Below are 23,811 nucleotides of genomic sequence, written 5' to 3'. Positions count from 1 at the left end.
GACAGGTCTCCGGGCCGGTCACGGCGCGCCTCGCGGTCCCGAGGGCCCGACCCGGCGAGGCACGCCGAGGGGCTCCGGAGGGGCGGGGGCGGGCGGGGAAGCCTCTGGTGGGGCGGGGCCTCGGGAGAGGAGCAGCGCTCCCAGCCAATGGGAGGCGGGAGATGTCCCGTTAGCGCCGGATCCCAGCGGGGCGGGCGGGGCGGGCGGCGCCGTGGGGATCCCAGGGCGGCCGAGGGCCCCAGACTCAGCTTCGTGCGGCGACATGGACCGAATGGCCAGCTCCATGAAGCAGGTGCCCAACCCCCTGCCTAAGGTGCTGAGCCGGCGCGGGGTCGGCGCGGGGATGGAGGCGGCCGAGCGAGAGAGCTTCGAGCGGACTCAGGTGGGGACCAGGGGATCCCAGGGTATGTGTGGCGGGGGCATCCCGGGAGACGCGGTGTCCCTAAGGGCTTGGAAGGGAGTAGGGGTCTTGAAGGCCCAGGGAATGACGGGACAAGGGGGCCGGGAGAAAGGGGCATCTGGTGCGCAGGTCTAGGCGACCCGGGGAGGTCGGGGACCTGGGCATCCCAGCCGGCCTGGGGAAAAGGGCAGGTTGTCTCCGAGGAGCTGGCATGATCTGCGCGGCGCGGCACAGAGGAGCCGGTCCCGGCGGGGCAGCGCTGGGGTCACAGGGGCGGTGACTTGGGGAAGAACCGAAAAGGGGCTGAATGGAAGGAGTGCCCCTAGGCAGGGGGAGCGAACTGGGAGCCACTGGGAGACCCAAGTGTGGCGGCGGAAAGTAGGGAGCGGGGTTGGGGATATGAAGGGTGAGGAGTCCTTACCTCCCCTTTCGATCGCTTCTCAGTTGCATTGACATACCCCCAACCCCTACCACCCCCTCCTGGTGCCCCTTTCTTGGCTCACACCACCCCCAGCTGTCGGCTCTTGGAGGCCTGGTCATAGGGGTCTGAGCGCTGAGAAGGAATGTGGGAAATGCGAAGTGTGGCCGAGTTTGGAAAATGGGAGCTGGAGGAGGGAGGCGGCCAGGGGCAGGAATGGAGGCGTTTGGCCCCATAGCCCAGTGCTGGTAGGATGAGCTGCCCGGTGGTGCCCAGAGCCCTGACTTGGGTTTTGGTTTCATCCACCAAGGTGTGCCTGAAAGCTAATAGGCAGACTGCCCTATTTGTCCAGCCTGACCAAGGCTGGGGGCCAAAATTCCTCTGTGTCATCAACAAAAAGCTACAATCCATTTTTGCCTCAGTGTTAATGCCTGGTGAATTGATTTGACTGAATCACGCTGACATGTGTATGGTGTTCGTCACGTCGTTTGTATGCAAAAATCCATTTCAAAGCGTGCAGCACTTCTTTTAATCCCAGTGCCAGAGTTGTATGGGCAGATTGGATCTTCACTCTTGCTCTCAGAGTGAAATCTTTGAAGATTCAGCTGAGCCAGAGGCTGGTTCCCTTGCTCTGTTCTGCTTTTCTCCCCAAACTTTTAGATAGGAAAGATTGTGAGGACCTGATGGAGTGTTCTATATATGGAATCTTGAAAAGAATAAAGCTTTTCATCCCAGGGACTTCATCCTTTCCTCTTTCCAGCCACATCTGGCCCATGAAGGTGTATAAGGGTGCTGTAAAGTAGGGAGCGTCCCCTCCCTGGGCCATCCTGCCCTAGGCAGGATGGGAGAGTTGGCCATTCACTTCTGCCTCCCAGCACCAATCAGGGTTTGAGGCTCATTCTCTGGCTTTGTGGACCACACTGCTGAAAAGAAGAAAGCTTTCCGTCTGCCTTGGGTGTGACTGCCTCCTCTAGCAGCCTGGTGACATGTGGCTTCTTGCTCCAGGAAACAGTGTGAATATTCTTTTTTTTTAATGGAAAAAGAAAATAAATAGGTGGTATTTTATGAGAACCCATTCCTTCTAGAGTCTCAAATAAGTAACAACTGGAGCAGTAGAGAAGTATACATAAAATTTGACCCATTGTAGTGGTGGAAATTAAGTTTGTGAAAGTTTCCAGCTATGATGGGTAGTCCTGATTCAGGGATAACCCAACCAGGAGTGTCTAGATTTTTCTGCAGAACACTTGTAATTGGCTGAATTTGACCTAGTGTTTGGGGGTTGGTGTGGGAATGTGAAGTAGACTGGAGCAGGAAAAGAGAGTTTTGCTATTGCTGAAATTATTAGGGAGGTAGGAGAGAAAAGAGAACAATCCAAAATCTTAGCATTAGTCAATCTGCAAACACTTACTTAGTTAAATGACTACCTATCAAATGTATTATGCTATATAAAAATAACTTAGAAAAAAATTTTAATGAGGTAAGAGACCATGAGAATCAGCCAAGGTATAATGATAATTGTAACTGATTAGTGTTTGGCACTATTCTAAGTACTTTATTGTATTACCTTCTTTAATCTCCACAAAGACCTAGGAGGTGGGTATCGGCCACATTTTCCAGGAGAAAATTGAGGCACAGAGAGGTTAAGTAACCTGCCGAAGGCCACACAGCTAAAAGTGGTCCCAATCTTTAAGCACTACCTTGTGTTGCCCCTGAGTACTGGGCAAAGCACTGGCATTGAATCGAGAAGAGGTTTAAGTTTTATAGCTGGGTACATGGATAGGCTATGTGGCCTCAGGAAAGTTGTCTAACCTTTTTAAGCCATGGTTTCCTTATTGTAGAAGATAATACTTACCTTGCAGGTTTATTGTGGGGATTAAATTGAACAATATGCGTCAAGGCATTTTGTAAATTGTGGAGTATTACTATTTCAGTGGTTGTTGCTATAATCTGACTAGGGAGATGAGACACAAGAAACACAGGAAATGATCGTGCAGGCTGTGATTAACTCCTTCGTAAAGGGACAAAAGTATTACTAGGTAATTCAATAATTACCAAGAACACGTGCATAAAGTACAGGCTGTGGGGGTGAGAAGGGGTAGGGAGCCCTCACCAAGGACTGAACCCCTTTCAGCATGAGTTAGCACTTGCTGGGTGGAGGGGAGGAGATGGGGCATTCCAGGGATGGGGACTGGTATAAGGAAACAACTGGAGGTGAAATTGGCTGAGGTTTGGAGACAGAAGCAGAACTGGCACTCCCACCTGCAACCTCATTCCATTTTTCTGTGTTGCCCTTAGTAAATGATGAGCTTCCTGAGGGCAGGACTGTGTCTTGTTCTTGGCTGTGTCCTCAGATGCCTGAAGCTTGTGTTAGGGGTGACCTGGCTATAGTTGAGGGTAGAAAATGACTGGTTAGTTCCAGAGGGAAGCCCTGGCCTGGGTGGGTTGCTCAGCTCTGGGCTATAGGGGACATCTGTAGCTACTTGATGTTTTTCGATAATTTCTTCCTGGTCCAGCCTTGCCTCCTACATGTTTAGTCAGGAGCCTGCCCCATGGCCATCAGAGGACTCTGATTTCTCTGCCTTCCTTCTGGCCAGGCCAGTGTTCTGGCTGCCTGTGCCCTCAGACCAGCCTTGTTTCCTCACTTCTACCAGCCTCTTCCAGGAAGCTTTCTGTCCTCAACTCTCCTGGCATCATCCACACACTTAACATTGCCACTGTTCTTGCAGAGTGGGGACCCCAGGCTTTCCTGCCACAGCTTCTGTCTCCAGCTAGTCCCCAGATATGCCCCCCATCCAGCCCATCACAAGCAACCTTCAGGCTTTAGGAAAATTAAAAGTTGTTCTTGCCCTCCAAATAGCTGCTGTAATAATGATCCCTTGCCTGGAGCACTTCACAGTTTATAAAGCATGTGTCAGCCATTGTTGGGGCTGCATGGTGGTTTGGTCTTCTCTCTGTCACCTTATGGATGAGAGCTTGGTAACTTACCCAGGGCCCCCAGTTGTTGAATGAAAGGGTGAGGATGAAAACCCAGGACTCCAGTTTCTAGGTCTCAGGCGCCTTCCATCACCCTGTCCTCACACTGACAATTCCAGAGGATGATTCTGGAATGAACTAGGAGGGCTGCCCCTCAGACAAACAAAATACCCTATCTGTATTTACTTAGCTGGAATATGATTTTCTCTATGGTTTGTGTATTTTTCCAACATCCATTTAGTGAGCACATACCGTAGAGGGGACACAGAGATGAGTGAGAAAACAGACCAGCCCCAGAGGAGCTCATGAGTCAGCAGGGAGGTGGACCGGCCACTGCGGGGCTCTCTGCACAGAGGACAGAGGACCTGCAGCTCTGGCCTCACCAGAGCCCTTACCGGTACAGGACCTGCGGAATCAGAGCATGCATTTTCAGTGAGAGCCCTGGGTGATCGTGTCACCACCCAGTCTGAGCAGCTCTGCTCTTTGGCAGGTGAAGGCCGGGATCAGAGGAGAGGCCGGAAACACACAGGAGCCCTTAGAGAGTCACAGTGTCTATGGGTGGAGAACCCCACAGAGTACAAGATCCTAATGAATCGTGTTTAGAAGAGCCAGGAGATTTGGGTTCTAGAGAGGAAGAGACAGAAAGAAGTACTTGTTGAGGGTCTGCTGGGTACTAGGAACATATTAGGTGATTTATATCCATTATCCTATTTAGTAGCTGAGGTTCAGAGAAGCCAAGGTCCTTGTCCAAGGCCACACAGTGAATAAAGAGAGAAGTCAGGGCTTCAAAATCAGATGGTCCAGTCCTCTTCTCCATGTTTAAGTCACGGAACGTTTCTGCCACCTTGCTCCTGATTGTCAGCAGGTGCTTAGCCTTCGATTCCCTAGCTGAAACATTTTAGGCTTGGGCTAGAGGGATCAGTGGTTCTCAACTCTGGCTACAGGAACGGCTTCTTTCACAAAAGGTATCCCTCCTATTTCCTCATTGTCCCCTTAGTTGGTATTGAAAACATAGAAAAGACACTAAGAACGTGGTTTGTACTCTTCTGGTTTCCTCCCACTGATATAATAGCCAGTGTTTACTGCACTTACTGAGTACAAGTACTGAAAGCCTTACAGGAGCCACCCCTTTCAATTCTTGCAACAAATTTATGAATTATCATTTCAATTTTACAGATGAGGGAATTGAGGCTTAGAGGGGTTGATAACTAGCTCAAAGTTATTTGACAGAGCTGGGACTCAGGCCCAGGAAAACTTGTCCCACAGCCTGGCCTTAGACGACTGCCATCCCTCTGTCACTGCCTGGCTCCCTCCGGCCCTTTAACTCCTTCCTTCCACGTAGGTTGGGGAACTCAAGGCATCCTCACCCCACTTTTATCTCCTATCCACTTCCTCTGACCGCACCTCCATCTGATGGTTTCTGTTCTCACCTCCAAGACGCCAACTCCCCACATCTCCCTCCTGACTTCCCAGCCTAGTGACCACCTCCCATTGCCCTCAGATAAACCACACCCCCCTCAAACTCACCTCGGGCCTCCCCAGCCTCTGTTCTCCACCGGTCCCCATCCACCCCTTGGCATTGGCATCAATTAGTTCTGAGGCCTCCTCCCCTCTTACCCTCACGGCCACATTCTGGTCGGTGACACTGCTCTTGTTCCTATCCTTATTACCTCTTGTCTGCATTGTTGTAATCCTATCCTCCCTGTCCCCCAAATCGCATGGCGCCAGGTCGATTGTCTCTAAAGCTCATCACTGCCTCCATAACTTCCTTTTGTCAAGAACCTTTGCCGGCCCCCCAGCCACCCTGCGTAATGTGGGCACCATCAGGGTTCCTAGTCCTTATGCTTTTCAGGACTTAACTTACACGGCCCCCCTAGTCTGCTGGATCACGTATTCAAGTGAGCAAGGGCACTTAGCTACTGTATTTCTGTCCCATTCATCTGAGCAAGCCCACATCTAGGCTTCCCCTCCAGACTGTAAGCTCTTGGGGGCAGGGTCTGGGCCTTGGGGCGTTGTGTGAGACAGCTGCCTTTGCCTGTTGGCCAAATGCATGAACATAAAGCAGCCAGCAGATCTACAGGGGGCCTGGGGACAGGCCCCCTCTTGCAGAGCACTTTTCCTTTGCATGTTTTGAAGATTCTCCCTCTGTCTCCTTTGATTTCTCCAGGGATTAATTCTTACTAAGTCCCTGCCCTGTGTGTCAGGCCTGCGCACCCAGGGTGCTATGGAAGCCACTGCCCAGCTCCTGAGAGCTAGGCTAGAGAGCCCATTCAGGAGAGAGCCTGCAGAGTCTAGAAACAGAATATGGGTTCAAGGTTAATTATTTGGATTTCTGTAAAGTTGAGAACACTTTATAAGCATTCCCAACACATGGCCTGGGCCTTCCCAGGGCTTCTCCCTGCTTCAAGTGGGACCTTTCTGAGCTAGAAGACACTTCCAGGAAGGGAGAGTGTGACGGGCCTCGTGTCCTGGGCCCCTGGGCGTGGCTAATGGCAGTGTCCGCGTACAGGCCCTGGCGTTTGCAGCAGGGCATAAGGGATGCTGGGATGAGTGCAGAATAATACCAGAGCCCTCTCTGGAGAGAAAATCTGGTTCTGCCACTGAATTTCTCGTTTTAAAATGAGGAGGCTAGAAAAGATTTCTAAGGGTCCTTCCAGCTCTCCATTATTTTAGCTTATAAAACTCCTGTCAACAGGCTTTCACACTGTGGAATAAGGACATGCATTTCTCTTGAGCTTTCAGCTGCTCTCTTGAAAAGTTTCCAAATGCCCCCTGTGTGTGGGACGGGGCCCAGGTACAGGTACAGGTGATGGGGCTGAGGAAAGGGTGCTGCTGCATCTCAGAAAGGGATGGGGAGTGGCCGTGTGGCCCAGGGGAGCAGATCCATAGCCCCGCGTGGGCATTGAAAGGGTTCCTTGTCTGGAAGGCCCTGATGAAGGTGAGTTTCCACTCACTCCCCATCCACTGGAGCACTTATTCCACGACCTAGGGGCGAAGTGTGGAGGAGACCTGGGTGAGGCGTGGGGCACAACCTGGGTGACGAGGGGCTGGGGCCAGTGCTTCATCTGCGTCCAGAGGGTTGATGGCCTGGAGAGATGCCCACCTAGGAAAGGGAACTCGTCAGCCCCACCTCTGGGCAGGGTGGGGGCTGCTTCCTGTTTTCCTGCCCAGGCAGGCAGGGAGGAGCCCTGCTCTCAGCTGTGAGCAGTACCATCTGACACAGCGTGGGAAGCGGGATAGGTGTTGAAGGTGTCCTCTGGCTCTGACAGCGGAAGAGAAACGGGGATTTCCTTGGGTCTGAGAGGTTGCTGCTGTCACCTCTGCTTTAGTGCCACTCTGGAAGGACAGCTCAGGAAGCTAGTCTGGCGGATGGCTTCTGATTTAACAACAGCTAACACCGTTGGTAGTTTATAAAGCACATTTACACAACCTCTTTTTAGCCGCAGAACAACCATGCAGTAGGTGATTGTGGTCAGTTTTCAAGTGTGGACACTGAGGCTCAGAGAGCTGAAGTGATTTGCCTTAAGAGCACTCGGGAAGGTGCTGATCTGAGGCTGGAAGGAGCTGATATGGTGGGTCTGCTCTCAGGTTGTGCACTTTCCTTTCCACATCTCCTGTAGAGCTGAAGCCTGTCTGGGGCTGGTGACTTAGAAAAGGTACAGAGATTTTTTTTTCTTTTCCTAAGTTTTTGCCAATTGACTTATTTGGACATTTGAAATTCTTCCCAGAAGAAGATTTTTGTAACACATAACCATCCGAGGGCCTTTATCGAGAAAAATAGGCAGGATGGTATTCACAAAAGGGGATAAACAAATGGCTAATAAACATATGAAAAGGTGTGCAACTTCATCAGTAATCAGGGAAATGCAGATTAAAATTACAGTGAGATGCCACTGAATGCCCATCAGGATAGCTGAAATAAAAATGGGGAAAAAAAACAACCCTGACAGTGCCAAGCGTCGGCAAGAATGTGAAGCATGAGAATGCTCACGCACTGCTGATGGGCTGTACACTGGTCCAACCGCATTGGGAAAAGTCTGGTAGTGTCCAGCAGTTGAGGATATGCCCACTCAATAACCTGGTAATTCTACTGCTAGCTGTATATGCAATGGAATGCATACGTGTGCACCGAGAAGAATACTCATAATCATATTTTGGAACAGCCCCAATCTGGAAATAATCCAAAAGTCCATTGACAATAGTTAGATAAATAAATTGTGATCCAGTCTCTCATTGGGATACTATACAACAACGGAAATGAATAAACTCTAGTTACACTCAACAACATGGGTGAATCTTGTAAAAAAGGCAGATCCCAAAGGACACCTTCTGGAAGCTTCCATTTATATCAGGTTTAAAAACCTGGGAAAGCGAAACCATTTATGTCAGCTTTAAACAACTGGCAAAGCTAAAATTAAGGGTTGCTGCTTAGATGGCAAAACTGGAAAGAGTAAAGGGAATGATTATCATAAAGGTCCAGATGAAGATTACCCTTGGGGAGGGGAGGTTAGTGATTGGGAGGGAGGGTGTGCAAGGGGAGCTGCTGAGGGCCTGCCATCCGTCTGATTATTGGCCTGGCTGGCAGTTTGTGATAATTCATTAAGCTGTACATTTTTGTTTTGTGCAGTTTTCTCCATTTATTATATTTCAAAATACAAAAGGTGAAAAGAAACCCCCTTCCAGCAAGTAGAAGATGGTGTCTTGCGGAGGCTGAGAACCTACTCCTTACACATTTCAGGCCTCTTAAATACAGCCTTCCCAGTGGGAAGCTTTTGATTTGTGAATCATGCATCTACAAGCATCGGCTGTAACATGTAGCCGTGAAGCCGAGGCCTGTCATTAGCCCCCACTTAGCATGTTGCCTTCTGCGCCCATTCATTTGTCTTGTGTCTGCCTTCCTTAATGGCAGATGGACCCTAAGTTCCTCAGTCAGCTTTTCGCCAGTTGCCCCAGCGTCTAGCAGAGGGCTTTACACCAGCTAAGGCTCAGGATATCTGTGACATACAAAATAAATTCGGTGGGGAAAAGTTCTCAAAGGCGAGCCTGAGAGAAGAAAGTGTGTCTCCAGGCTGAAAAGAAGCACATTTGAATACAACTGAAGACTTGGGTGGCGGACTGTTGGAACACAACCTCAGCCTTAGCTCATGTTACAAAGATTCCGATCAAATCATGCACGATGGAGCCATGATGAACCACTGTGAGAATCTGGGAGCTTGGGGAATGTCACCTGGGAACATGGCAGAAATGGTGACTTTCTGACAGTGGTTCTTTAAGGCCCCTGGCTGCGTGGTCCCTGGGACCAGCCCACGATGCAGTTACTCTGTGTGTTATGTCTTATTCCTCTCGTTTAAGCTGGAAGCAAATGCCTTCTCTGTTTGGTTTTCCTTGGCAACATCTTGACTGATGCTATATACTTCCACCCCATTTTCCATAATCCTTCAGAGAGAGATACACAAGCATGAGCTGTGTGGTTTCTTCTCGGAGCAAGATCCAGTTCAACTTCCCTTGGAGTAAGATCAGTACAGGGCTCCACCTCTCTGGGCTCGGCAATTGGTAGGAATTCAAGAAAATCTCTGTCTAGTGCCTTCTTCATCTTATAACCTCAGGTTCCTAGCTCAGTGTCTGGCCCCAAGTGAGTTTGCTAATGGTTTGTGGAATGAAGGATAAAGTGTTTTGGACAAAGAACTGAAGGAGCATCAGTCACTTTTGCTGCTCCACGTTTTGAACTCTGACCCCTGATGAGCTAACTGCATTGGAATCCACGTGAGCACAAGTAGAGCCATCAAGAGGAGCCCTGACGAGACCAGGTCTCCCACGTAACTATGGGTGGTTCTCTGCACACTTCCTGTTGAATGTCAACTCCCTGACTCATGCTTGGAAGGCACTTGAGACCTTCTATTTCCTTTAAGATCCTCATTCCAGGATGGGACCTTCCTGTACAGCCTAGGCCCATTGCTGCCGATAAGAAAAACCCAACACACCTAAACCTGCACAAACATGATCATTCCCCTTTGTTCTCAGATTTTGAGACTCTCAGTTTCTAAACAGACCATCCCAGGCCATTTTAGCTGAAATTCTCCCTGTCATCCTTCACATCCCTCTGGCCTGCAGCCCTGCAGCTCGTCTCGGAGTCCTGTTGTTGTGTCCTTGGTCACTTTGCATATTGCTCCCACATATTGCTCCACTCCGCTCACCACTGCCTCTGCCTTAGCCCGGGCCTTCATCTCTAGCCTGAGCTATTTATTGCAGGGCCCAGCTGGCCTTCCTGCCCTCCTGCCTCTAGCCTCCTGACATCTACGCTCTCCTTGGCTGTCGGAGTTCTGTTTTAAGAGGCACAACTGCTTATGACTCCATATTTTACAAACCTGTTTGCTATGCATTACTCTCAGCCGAAACGCAAGCTTGTTGGCATGACAGAGAGCCAAACTTTGCCAGCCTTAATGTCCTGGTACTCCCCCCTTCCTCCCCCCCCTCCCCCCGGAGCCCAGCCTTCCCAAGCGCTGTCCCCACACAGCCCCATGTTTCACTCTTCTGTGTTTTTCCAGGTGGTGCCATTCCTTTCTGCCTAGAACGCCTCGTTCACTTTATCCACTCCCCCAAACTCTTCCTCATCCTTTGGGTCCCACCTCCAATGGCCCCTCTGGAAAGCTTTCCCCGACTCTTCCAGGCAGATTAATTTGACGGTATTTCTGTGTTAAAGGGTTTCTCTGGGTGTCTGTCCCTATAGCTTAGCCTTTTTTTGTGGGCCTCCCCGCCCCCAAGCACAGTGCTCAGAACCCAGTAGGACCTCAATAAATGTTTGCTGAATGAGCTAAGGATGCTGCCTTATTAAGGACCTGATTGCATATGGTTGTTGCTGTAACAGAAAATGGAATAGGCCCTGTTCCCTCTGGAACGCAGGTGCCCAGCACTGAGGTGAATGTATTTGATTTGTGTCACATTGGACGGAAAGACAAGTTTTGGCGACACTGGTAGGACAAAGGTGAGTGTGTTTTAGGAGTGGAGAATTCAGTGGGAGGGACATATTTACAGAGAGAGGCTTCCATGACCAGTCCTGGGACACCCGGAGCCAGTGGATGAGGAGACATTAGTCCTGATCTGTGTTCACAGGCGGGCTGATGGCTGTTCCCTCTGTGGCTCAGGAGTGTGAGATGGTATGTGGTCGGCAGAATAAGGCACCCCACCCAACCCCATCAACATATCCACCTGTGAATGTGTACATGGAACAAGGGACTTGGCAGATGTAATTAAGGACCTTAAGATAGGGAGAGTCGCCTGGTTTATCCAGGTGGGCCCCATTTAATCACATAGGCCCTTAGAGCAGAGAACCTTCTCTGCTGCAGGCAGAAGAGAGATGTGGCCGAGAGTCCATGCCATGCAGGCTCTGAGAGGTAGGGGAGGGAGACCTCCAGGAGCGAAGGGTGGCCCCAGGCTGACAGCCCGCAAAGATACGGGGCCTTGGGTCTCTCACTGCAAAGAATTAGAATCTACCAGCAACTGGAATGAGTCCAGAAGCGAATTTTTCCCAGCACTTCCAGTTGGGTATGCAGCCCTTCTGACACCTTGGTTTTAGCCAGTGAGACCATGCTGGCCTTCTGACCTACAGAACTGTGAGATGATATGTGGGTATTGTTTTAACCTGCTATGTTTGTGACAATTTGTTATGGCAGCAAGAAAACCTACTATGGGATGGTAATGGGTAACTTACGCTCCGGGGCAAGAAGCCACACGGAGCCCAAACCCCACTGCCAGACAGACCACCCTTCTGAACCGAGGTGGACACTTGGTATTTCATTTGTGTTCGTGGCCATAGATAAAACATTGCGTTTTCACACTTGGCACTTTATTCACACAAGTTTTATCCTGGAAAAACAATTCAGCAGCCTATTCAAAACATCCTTTCCTGCTGGGCCATGGAGTTCTTTGGTGCAGTTCCAAGTTTGAGGATCACAGATATAATTTACTGAACCTTGACTTTTTTTTTTTGATCAAGTACTGTGCTGTCTACTTAAAAAGGTGGGTGGGAAATCCTCATGTTACTGTGGGATCATAATAGTGTCTGCTAGAAGGCAGCTGACAAAGTCGTCAAGCAGAGGTGACAATAAATGAATGGCTTCCCTCGGGGTGGGCCTGCTGTGTCCTGATACTGACTCAGGCCCAAAATCGGGGTCTGGAATGTCCTTGTATTCCTGGGCTTAGTTAGCTACAGAGCAGCCTGGAGCTCCTGGGGCCCTGGAGTGGAATGGGGACAGCTTGCTTCTCCTGGCTGTGGTTCTGTCCTCTGCCATCGTCCCTACCCTCTGCAGGTCTTTAGTCAGGGTCTCTGAAATGAGGGGGAGTTGGATGAGATTGCCCCAACAGCTCAGAGAATTGGGGATTCCATGGCAGGGCAGTTACTGAGGTCGCAGCCTGTCAGGGCTGCCTGCCTTTTGGCAGCACCTGGTCCTGGTTGTTCCAGCTCTGCTGTCCTAATTCTCGGCTTCCACACTGAATTCTGTTGGGCGTTCCCCTAAGAGACATTTCCTCCTGGATAACGCTGGCTGCACTTAGGTGTTTTGTTTGTTTGTTTGTTTGTTTTAATTAAAGTTTATTGGGATGACAATTGTTCGTAAAGTTACATAGATTTCAGGTGTACAATTCTGTATTACATCATCTATAAATCCCATTGTCAGATATATAAATCCCAGAGTCAGTTCTCTTTCCATCACCATATATTTGACCCAGTTTACCCTCTTCTAGAGCCCTTTCTCACCCTCTGGTAACCCCTAAACTATTGTCTGTGTCTATGAGTTTTTGTTCCTTCATTTGTTTGTCTTGTTCTTTTGTTGTTTTTGGTTTATATACCACATATCAGTGAAATCATATGGTTCTCTACTTTTCTGTCTGACTTATTTCGCTTAGCATAATACTCTCAAGATCCATCCATGTTGTCACAAATGTTCCTATTTCATCTTTTTTATGGCCGAATAGTATTCCATTGTGTATATATACCACAACTTCTTTATCCATTCATCTATCGAAGGACATTTTGGTTGTTTCCATGTCTTGGCCACCGTAAACAAAGCTGCAATGAACATTGGAGCACATGTGTCTCTATGTATAAATGTCTTCAGATTTTTTGGGTAGATACCCAGGAGAGCGATTGCTGGGTCATATGGTAATTCTATTCGTAATTTTTTGAGGAACTTCCACACTGCCTTCCATAGCGGCTGCACCAGTCTGCATTCCCACCAACAGTGTATGAGGGCTCCTTTTTCTCCACAGCCTCTCCAACACTCGTTACTATTTGTCTTGTTGATGAAAGCCATTCTGACTGGGGTGAGGTGATATCTCATTGTGGTTTTTATTTGCATTTCTCTGACTGCACTTAGTTTTATGGGTAGCTTCTTCTGTGTTGGTCAGATGAACGTAGGCCCCCCCTAAAAGAACTGGTCTCCCAAAGCCACTCACTCAGAAAACGTATCCCGTGAGGAGCCTTCTGCAGTCGGTCGCTTCTCCCCAGGCACCATCTTCTGCCTTCTGCTTCGGGCTGCCAGGTCCACCTGCCCAGGCTGTGTCCTGGACAACTTGGGGAGTGTCTCCTGATCCTGGCCCTCCCAGGGATAGCCCATTGGGCCTAGGTTGTAGCGGAGCAAAAATAATCATTTTCCAGAAAAACTCTTTGATACTAAATCAGGGGACACATGGAGTGTCTGACATGATGCCATTGTGGTTAACCTGTGGCCCAGACTAAATCCATTCGATTTAGAGAATGCTGAGCTGGAAGAGATATGAGAGATTCAAGCTGGTAGCCGCCAATGTGTTTAATGTTTAAAAACTAAGCCTGAAACCTGTAATTAGGGCGCAAACACTTTGGTTTTACAGTCTCCACCTCTCCCTGTGGTCTTCCACAGCCTGCTTAATGCACTGAGCTTACCTCCCTGGTTCCTGTCATTCTCTGAGGTGTGACCTCTGATTCAACCCAGTTTCCAGTGGAAAGTGAGGATTGGAAAAGAAAAATAACTAGCCCAGGGTCCATACTGCGAGTCAGTGCCCAAATCTGAGGCAGACCCAGCCTTGTGTCTGGGTCCAGGTTGTGCCCCAAGACTGGGAAAGTACTGAGCACGGGCTTTAGAACCAGACCGCTCACCTGCTGTGGGTCCCGGGCAGATTGCCTCACAACACACTGGCAAGCGTAGGTTACTCAGAATCAGTGAGAGAGGGATCTGTTGAAAGAGCAGTAAAAACAATACCTACCTCATAGGGTTGTTGAAAACGTTAAGTGACACAATACACAGAAAATGCGCAACCTCTTACCATCCATGTAGCAAGGGCTCAGAATATCAGCTTTTATTGTTAATCTCGTCTTAGTTCTTAGTAACATCTAAGTTTGGGGGCCAGTGCACTCACTGCCTGGCACAGAGTAGGTCTCCTGGTTTATCTGCTGCTGATGGGGCCTGAGTTGAGGACCATTTAGTTGAGGACATACCCTGGGAAGTCCTGGGTTTTCAGGTGCGCTGATTCCGAGGGTGGTGTTCAGACCCACAGGAAGAATTACCCGGAGATCTTGGGCTGTGCTATCCTGGATGGTGAACGGGCCACACTGGCCCACCTTTGCACAGGGCCAAGTCTAGACTGCATGCTTGGGGGAATCTGCATTTCTGGTTCTAAGGCCTCGAGGAAGACATGGGCGCAGAGGGCTGGCTCAGAGATGACCTCTGAGATAATGGAGGGCAGGCGGAGAGAATTGGGCAGACTGGAAAGACAGAGGCGGACACAAGGGAGCAGATGGGAGGGCAGGACACTGGCCCCAGGTCAGAACCCTGGGGTTTGTGTCATGGCTCTGCCCATGACCAGTTGTGTGATTTTATTTTCAGTGAAGGTATACCTGTACTTAGCAGTTACAAGAGTCAGATAGTTATACAGGCTGGTTATCAAAACCAGCCGTCTCTTGGCCCAGCAATTTCTCCTTCACCAATCATTTCCTGCTTCCCAGAAGCAACCAGTTTCACTTCTTTAAACTGCTTTCATTATATCCATTATTATGAACCTGCATTATGGAAGATAAAGATCTAGCTTTCATTTAATATGTGCTCCCCCACCCGCATGACAAACACGTTCCCTCCCCTGTCCCCCCAGAGTTTTGCTCTGTATTCAATGTCAGCTTTATCAGGAGCTTGTCAATGCTCGCGACAGCTGAGCTCCTAGTATGCTTTGATTATCTCTTCCTTCCTTGCATACATTCTTGCTATTCCTGGAGAAATTAATTGTCTTTATTAGTTTGCGTGGGTTTCTGTGTACTTGTTACTGATTATCGACAATTCTCCCTCCAATGTGCAGGTCACCACATGCTTAATACAGAAGGTATTGCATCAGTTTCATCATCTTAGGGTCAAGTGAGAATGCAAACGGGCAGGGGCTTTGTAAGAAGACAGAAATCACAAAGATGGCATAGATTGATGATGATGGTTGCTGCCTGGAACTTTCTTTCCAAACCTCCAAACTGGGAAATGATCAAGGGGCAAATGACAGGACAGTCCCCTGTCCACAGTGGGGAATAAGTCAAGGCTAACCCGAGCAGCAGAACGGCCTAACATGTTTATAGGGCCACGATGAGTTCGGATCAACTCATAGATGATTTAGATGGAAAATGTAATGAAGGAAAGTCTGAGCTATTAAGGGTGTCCTTATGTCATGAAGAATGATCTGGACCTCTCACAGACCCCTTTGGAGGCCTCGTTAGAGGCAGAACTCGGGGCTGAATGGACTGGACTGATTCGATGGCATTAATGATGTTTTTATGGAAATAGAAAAAAATTCCTCCAGTGCCTAAGAAGACGAGAAGCGTATCACACTGATGATAATGACAGTGTGTGGACATCTCCTTCGTGGGCCCGGGAGTTTTGAAAATTTATTCATTTTCATTTATTCTGAGTGACAGTTGAACATAATTAGAATATCTTTTGTCATGGGAAATAAAACCAGGTGGTAGGAGAGAGTCTTAGATGCCGGCAGTAGATTCCCAGCATTAGGTCTCAGAGTGAGGGGCAGGCCTGGGTAATGACTGGCTGTGAGACCCTCTAAGCCTCTGTTTCCTCATTTGCAAATTACTTTATATCATGGTACAGGTCCATGGTCCCTAAACTGCTATTCTGAAATCCAAAGCCCTGGAAACCTAAAGTTCGTTTCAGAATTTGGTACCCAGCCTGTACTTGTCTGGGTTTATTTATTTACATACAGCCTTTGTTATACACTCAGAATGGATGGTCATATGATATACTGCACAAATATTATTATTTTTTTCCCCTTCTTCTGCCCCTTTACCCCCCGCCCCTGACTCTGGTTCAAGCCGTTGTTTCTCAGTCTAGTTCTCATGGCAGCACACGGTAGCCCATGGCAGGCGACCTCGTCATTAGGAGCATGGCACTTCAACCACCTGAGCCACCGGGCCAGCCCTGCAAAAATATTATGAATGTTTAATTAGAGGGTGTTGCCAGATCCCAAAACTCTAAATTCCCAAACACCCCTGGCCCCAAGAGCTTGTGACACGGGATTGTACCCCTGTAGTGTTAATATCTACTCCGTTGTGTTGTTGGAAGGGTTTCAATGCGATACCTTAGGTATACAAGATGAAGCACTATGCCAGGCAAATAGTAGGTGCTCAATAAATGTTAGCTGTTGTCCTTATTATTCATTGGTTTCAGAATCACACTTGTAGAACTAGGAATAATTAACTATCCAAGTCCAATTTCCTATGTTCATTCAAGGTTGTATGAATTATTTTAAGCTAGAAAGACTTGAAGTAGTAGCTTGAGGTGTAATAGAAAGATCCAAAGACAGAACTGGGTTTAAATTTTGTCTCTAATATTTATAGCCTCTGTGACCTTAATGGTTTTGCCTCACTTTTCCTATTTGTGTAATGTGTAAACAATACCTGTCTTGTGGGGTTGCCCTGAGGATCCAGAGAAACTCAAGAAGGCAGCGTATTAGAATGAATGGCCCCTGACATGCTGCACCAAGCTGGGCACATCACCTATGGTTTTATTAAAGTGCATAACCTCAATCTAATCACAAGAAAACATCAAACAGACTCGAATTGAGGGATATTCTACAAAATAACTGACCAGTACTCTTTTTTTTTTTTTTTTAAGATTTTATTGGGGGAAGGGAACAGGACTTTATGGGGAACACTGTGTACTTCCGGGACTTTTCCAAGTCAAATTGTTGTCCTTTCAATTGTGGTTGTGGAGGGCGCAGCTCAGCTCCAGGTCCAGTTGCCAGTTAGTAGTTGCAAGGGGCGCTGCCCACCATCCCTTGGGAGTCGAGGAGTTGAACCGGCAACCTTGTGGTTGAGAGGATGCACTCCAACCAACTGGGCCATCTGGCCACCAGGGAGCTGAGCGGCAGCTCATTGACTTCATTCTAGTTGTGGAGGGCGCAGCTCGCTGGCCCATGTGGGAATCGTGCCTGCAGCCCCGTTTCCCAGACCTCTCACTCTAACCAACTGAGCCACCCGTCTGCCCACCAGTACTCTTTAAAAATGTCAAGGTCATGAGGAAAGACCAGGAAAGACTAAGGAACTGTCACAGACTCGAGGAGACTCCTAGTCTCTTAGGAGACTAGGAGACGTGACAATGAATATAAGGGGAGATCCTGGAACAGAAAGAGGGCAGTAGTGGAAAACCTGGATAAATCCAAAGAATTCTGTAGTATAGTTAATAGTACTGTCCCAAGGTTAATTTCTGTTATTTTCCTGTGGTTATGTAAGATGTTAGTTAATATAAATGGAAGCCGGGCAAAGATGTACGGGAATTGTGTACTATTTTTGCAATTTTTTTGAAAGTCTAAAATTATCTCAAATTAGAATGTTAAAAATAAAAAAGAATGGCATGTCACTTGGCAAACCTAGTCAGGGCTAAGTAAATGTGCATTCCCTTGCTACTTTGGGTCATCCTGGGGACACTGGGGACCCCCACGCACAGAGGGACAGGACAGTGGTTTCTGAGGAGGGAAAGTGTTCCTATTCCACAGAGAAGCTCCTTCGTGTCCTAGCTCGTGGAGGCGGAGACAGCAAGGTCCTTTTATGCAGTCTGGCAGTCACTCTCGCTCTCTCCACCTGTGGCAGTGGTTACCTAGTAGTTAAACACTTTACAGTCAGACAGTCTTAGCTCCACCTCCACTTCTGTTACTTATTATCTTGTGGGGACCTTGGGAAAGTTACTCATCTGTAATAAGGGATGATGTACTGACTTCTGGGCTCAATGAGTGGCTTAGTGAGAGGGTCCAGAGGAGTAGCCAACGCAGGCTTTTGTTTCCCTTCCCCCTGAACCTTCCATGGAAGTGCCCACTACCCTCCAGGTTCCCCACAGCGCTTACTTTGTGTCCCTCAAGGGCCCTTTCAGGGGATGGCCTTCCGGTGCCACGGTTTGTGTGTCACGGTTTGCCCATGACCTAGAGCTCCTGTAGACCACAGGGCTTTGCACGTAGGAAAATGTGCAAATGTGAGTGAGTGGGTGAGTGAATGAATGAGTAAATGAATGAATGAGTGTGTGAATAGAATGAGAATGGACTGAGTGAATGAGTAAATAAATGAGTGAGTGAATCAATGAATGAGTAAATGGATGGCCCTCCTGTCTCCGAAAGACGGCCCTATCCCACATAATATGATTGGCTCAAATAGGTGCCCTGTGTCAAGCTGTTCTCCAGGATGGCTTTGGAAGTTAGATCAGACAACCCTTTTATTATGATTTTTCTCCCCCTTTCTTGCGTGCTACGGCACCTGTCCAGAACAATTAACTCCTTTTCTCATAGTGTTTGAACATCTCAAGCTTTAAGGTTCTTTGTCGGTACTTCAGAATTCTCTAAGCCTCTCTCCTTGTTGTTGAGAACTTTTTACCACAGGAAATCAGGCTCATTTTAAGGGCCAAATAGTCACTAAATATAGCCTGCCAGCGCAGATATTTAAAGAGCTGTGTTGATGATGTTATGTCTGAACAGGGAAGAAAGGGAAGAAAATAACGTTTTTTCTGGAAAGAAGAGTGAAGTTCCATTAGATTTTTCTGTGGGTCCGCAGGGAGCAGAGCCATGGTGTGGTGTCATTGTCTTCCGAATGGAATCACCCACCAAATGTTTGTCACTAGCTTGGGCTTGGGTTTCGATGTCTGTTGCCAGGCAGTCATTTCTTGGTAATTCCTTCTTGTCTCTATTTAAAAATGCCTCCTGCCCTGGACAGTGACCTTGGATGAATGTGCCTTTCCACTGAGCCTAGGAGAGCTGTGCCCAGGGAGGGGATAGTGAGAGCCGCTCTCTCCCAGCCCCTGGACCGGCACAGGCAGGCTGGGTGGGGAGCCCACTCGCAGCATTCTAGCCCAAGTGCTGGTTGACGAGCCGTAGTGCAAAGGAGTGGGATGGGGCCCTGGGATCTTCACGGGTGAAAAGTGAGCCGGGGGCGCAGAGCCCAGGAAACAGTTCATGCCTCAGAGAGAGGTCTGGATTGAAATTCCACTCACACTGGTCACAGTGGCGTGTATTTGAGGGGGGAGGACTTTCTTGGGGGCCGATGACTTCCCACCTACTTTCTTCTCGGGCTTCCACTTAGGGCTTTTTGGGTGGTCAGGATAATGCCAAAAGAATATAAAACTTTGGGGATGATGTTTTTTTCTTAAATGTTCCTTCTAAAATATAAGTAGGACTATTCTAGGATTTCTGAACTTTCTTTGGGGCCGAACTTACGTCTCTTTGGGAGAGAAACTTAGTAGCTCTTTCTGTAAGGAGCTCCATGCAGTGAACTCTTTTAGTTTTTGTGTGGTGAAGATGTTCACATTTCACCATCTTTTTTTTCTGTTACAGCTAAGATTTTATTGGTACTTGTTTGGTGATCAGCACACAAACATCATGAATTAATGTGGTATTAAACCTATTCAATGTAGCTAAATTGTTACTCAACTGATGTTCCAGCTTAAAATTTAGAGACAATTTGTCTACAAGTAGAGGACACCAGAGCTCAGAATTTTCAAATATTGCTAACTTTTAAGCCTTTTATGAGGAATGTCCTGATAACACAGGATGTGATATCTTACATGTTATTTCCACAGCAGTTTTGGGGAAATTCCGGACCTTCCCTTGCAGGATATTGCCACAGATAGTGTATAATTCTGATAAGGAGACAAAGACTATATAGAAGAACAGAGACAATAATAGTAGGAAAAAAACCACAAATATGAAAGATGAGTTGTTTAAAATGACTCTGTCATTTGGGCTATGTGTATTTTAGAGGATTTTTTATTATGCCTTTCATAGTCTATGAAATATTACATTGACATCAGACAAAACCTCCTTTAATTAAACATTCTATTAATTCTGGTTTTACTGAAATTAACTAGTACATGATTTTACCTCTTAAAAAGGCATTTGTACTTATTTAAATATGTATTAAAACATGGGATAAGGTGGAATTCCATGCTTCTTAAAAATATGTTTCTGTCAATAGAGAAAATTTGCATTTCCAAGACAGTTGATGAAGCAGCTTTTTACAATTGGAGGAGAAAGGTATATAAGAACCATCACTAAGATTGGGGCCGGCCTGGTGGCTCAGGTGGTTAGAGCTCCACGCTCCTACCTCCAAAGGCTGCTGGTTTGATTCCCACATGGGCCAGTGGCCTCTCAACCACAAGGTTGCCAGTTCGAGTCCCACAAGGGATGGTGGGCTCCGCCCCCTGCAACTAAGATTGAACACGGCACCTTGAGCTGAGCTGCCGCTGAGCTCTCGGATGGCTCAGTTGGTTGGAGGGTGTCCTCTCAACCACAAGGTTGCCGGTTCGACTCCCACAAGGGATGGTGGGCTGTGCCCCCTGCAACTAGCAAGGCAACTGGACCTGGAGCTGAGTTGCGCCCTCCACAACTAAGACTGAAAGGACAACAACTTGACTTGGAAAAAAGTCCTGGAAGTACACACTGTTCCCCAATAAAGTCCTGTTACCCTTTCCCCAATTAAAAAAAACCTTTAAAAAAAAAAAAAAAGAACATCGTTAAGATGGTCTAACACTGCTTTCTTTTTTCCACTGCACTGGGGCCTATGATGTCCTCATTTTTAGATTCTGGTTCTGTTGTCTTTAGTCCCTACTTGATGATTCTCCTCTGCCCATTTTCTTTTGCTTCCATTCCCCTTTTGTTGGGACTTTTTGGGTCTGATGAAATTTCCTTTCCTATTGCCTTTGTTTTGCCTAAGATTCCTTTTTTTTTTCAGGGCTAGATTAGATGATTATTTGCTGATCTTTTGGGGGTTTATCCTTAGTGCCCATTCAGCTGAATTGACTTTCCTTATTGTCATCTTGGCTGAAAGCAGTGACTGTGGACACAGTGGGGTCAGAGGGCGTGGCCTGTGGGTACCATGGTGAGAACCTTCCCAAAGCTGGCAACCTGGACACTCCCCCTCCTGCCACCTGTGCTGCTGAGATACAAGGTAGGGGTGGAATAGCAGATGGAACAGGATTAGGATCCTGCTGTCTTCTCACCATATTGTTCTTTTTCTTTAACACTTGTGGATAATCTACCTTTTCTTTGTAATAGCTTCCATGATTCTTTTCTTTTAATGTGGTACATTATGTGCACCAGGTATTTTAGTTAATTGTTCTTGGGACTTGTTTTAGTTTATACGCTAATTCTGGAAAATTTTCAGCCTCTGTCTCTCTGTCTCTTTGTCTCTCTGTCTCTCTGTCTCTCTCTGTCTCTCTCTCTCTCTCTGTCTCACTCACTATTCTCCCTTTTGTAAATTGTATTAAGTGTATCATGGACCTTCTCATTCTGCTTTCCATTTTATTCAATTTCTCATTCATATTTCCTGTCTATTTTTCTTTTTTTGTTTTTATTCTAGGTGATTTCCTCAGATTCATTTTCCTATTCACTAATTCTCTCTTTAGTTGTACCTAAATCTACTCTTTGATTTCTAGAATTTCTATTTGTTTGATTATTTAAAATTCACTTGGTCTTTTTCTACATCTTATTTTTCCTATGTGGTTTCTATTTCTTCATCTTATTAAATACTTTAAACATTCTTATTTTAGAGTCCCTTTCCAGGGGACTATTATTTATAATAGAGTATTTCTGGAGTATTTCATTCTTTTTGTTGACTCTGCTCTTTGCATAGCAGTTGGTTTTCCCTGTAACTTTTCTCATTTTTGCCTGTCAGACCATCTCTGATAGAAATTATATTCTATGGGGTCCTGCATGTGCCTTGTATTATGAAGAAGTCCCTGGGGACTATTTTTTAGTTTCAGATCTACAAAACGGGGCATCTTTTTGTCATTGTCTTTGCTGGGCCCTACAGGGCTCACTGGTTCTAAGCCAAGTTTTACTTGATTTTCCAGGACAAGGGTTCCACACTGCATGAGTAGTGGGGGACTTTGGCACACCCATATAGCCCAGGCCAGAGACTCTGGTTTCTCTCTAGTCTCCCCACCAAAGGTTTGGTGCTGTGGCTTTGGCCAGCAGCTCAGTTCCAGATCCCTGATGCTTACACAGTGGCCTCAACTTTGGTCCCTTATGGTATATACATGGTTTATGTACCCTGTAGCATGTGTCTTTGAATCTCATTTGCTGCAGTAGCTTTTCTGGTACCTGGAGATACCTTCAAGTTCATCTACATGTTGATAGTTAAAAAATTTTTTTTTCTAGCACATCTACCTACTGTATGGGAGAGGTCTTAGGCATGACAACTTAGTCTGCTCTCTTTACCAGAGACCTAGTCCCCTACTATTTATCTGCTACAAAGTGGCCAGAGAGATCTTTAAAAGAAAGAAAAACATAAATCAGATTATTTCATTGCCCTGCTTAAAACCTTCCAGTGGCTTCCTAATTGCTTAGGATAAAACTACCTTTATGAAATGAACTATAAGATCCTCTGTGAGCTGCCCCTGACGCCCTTGCCAGCCTCATCTTGCTCACTATGCTTTAGACACCTTAAAGGGGCTTATTCTGACTCCCCCTATAACCTCTCTCTCCATCTCATCAGCTCATTGTATTTTCTTCATAGCTCTTATCACTGGGTAGGATCATCTTGTTTGTGTTCAGGTTTCATCATCTCTGTCCCTCCCACTCCCAGTGGGGACTCCACGAGCACCAGAAGAATCTGTCTCATTTACTGTTGCTTCCTTAGCCTCCACCACAGTGCAGGGGGACAGCAGTGAGTGCCAGGCTTCTTCTCTGTGGCTTAGATCATGCAAACCCCTGCCACCTCTCTCCCGAATCCCTACCCGGAATCTCTCAGGAAAGAACAATGGAGACAAAGCTCCGTGTCCAGTTTGGCGGAAAGGCACACTCCCTGTGTGATCTTGGCAAGTTACTGAACTTCTCCCAGTCTCCGCTTCTTCATTTCCAAAATGAGGAGAACCGTATATGAAAGATTTTTTGGTGAGAATGAAGTATGAATGTTCTCATAGCCTTGGGAGAAGCAACAGCAGTCATTCTCATTCAGGAGTAAAAGTCCCCTCTCAGGGAGAAGACTGACAAGGCCCTTCCCTGTGAGACTTTTCTCACCCCTTATCCAAGCCCCTTCTTGTTGGTTTTCCTCATGTTGGCTTTTGTCTCTGCTGTGGCTATATTTTGAGTGACTATCGATGGTAAGCTCCATGTTGGTCCATGAACAAATATATTTTTGAGAGCTTGCTCTAAGTGATGGCTGTAAAAACCAGTCCCTGCCTTCATTCAGGGAGGCTCTACCTGGTCCCTGGAGGGCAGGGCTCCACCAAGTTCTGTCAGAGTTCTGGAGAAGTGGGTTAGTTGGTATGCCTGCCAAGGAGAGCACCTGCCCTGAGAGCATTCATCATCAGCAGATGAGATTTCCCAAGTGCCTGCAATGCTGGGTGCCAGGAGTCGGGGATGAATCACACTTGATTGTTGAGTTCGAGTTGCTCCTAGACCAGAGGAAGAGTAGGTGGGCTGAACGGTCTCTTCAATCCACTAACAACAGAAGCGGAGCAAAATGGGTGGAAAGAGCCACAAAGTCAGGATTAATGGTCTCCATTGCTTATTAAAGAACTCAGGG

At 47.3% G+C, this 23,811-nt stretch overlaps 1 protein-coding gene across 1 annotated transcript in view; it reads left to right on the top strand.

Moving 5' to 3' along the window:
* Positions 1–202: 202 nt before the first annotated feature.
* HIP1 (huntingtin interacting protein 1) overlaps positions 203–23,811 on the top strand; it is a 143,428-nt gene continuing 119,819 nt past the window's right edge. The window contains exon 1 of the mRNA XM_081054098.1: positions 203–382. Coding sequence (XP_080910224.1) covers positions 263–382 — 120 coding nt within the window. The 5' untranslated portion in view covers positions 203–262. The remainder of the gene's footprint in view (positions 383–23,811) is intronic.

Source organism: Rhinolophus hipposideros (genome assembly GCF_964194185.1).
Source record: "Rhinolophus hipposideros genome assembly, chromosome: 7".
NCBI classification, from domain to species: Eukaryota; Metazoa; Chordata; class Mammalia; order Chiroptera; family Rhinolophidae; genus Rhinolophus; species Rhinolophus hipposideros.
Note: the sequence above shows the minus strand (reverse complement) of the source record. Positions and strands in the feature narration are given on the sequence as shown.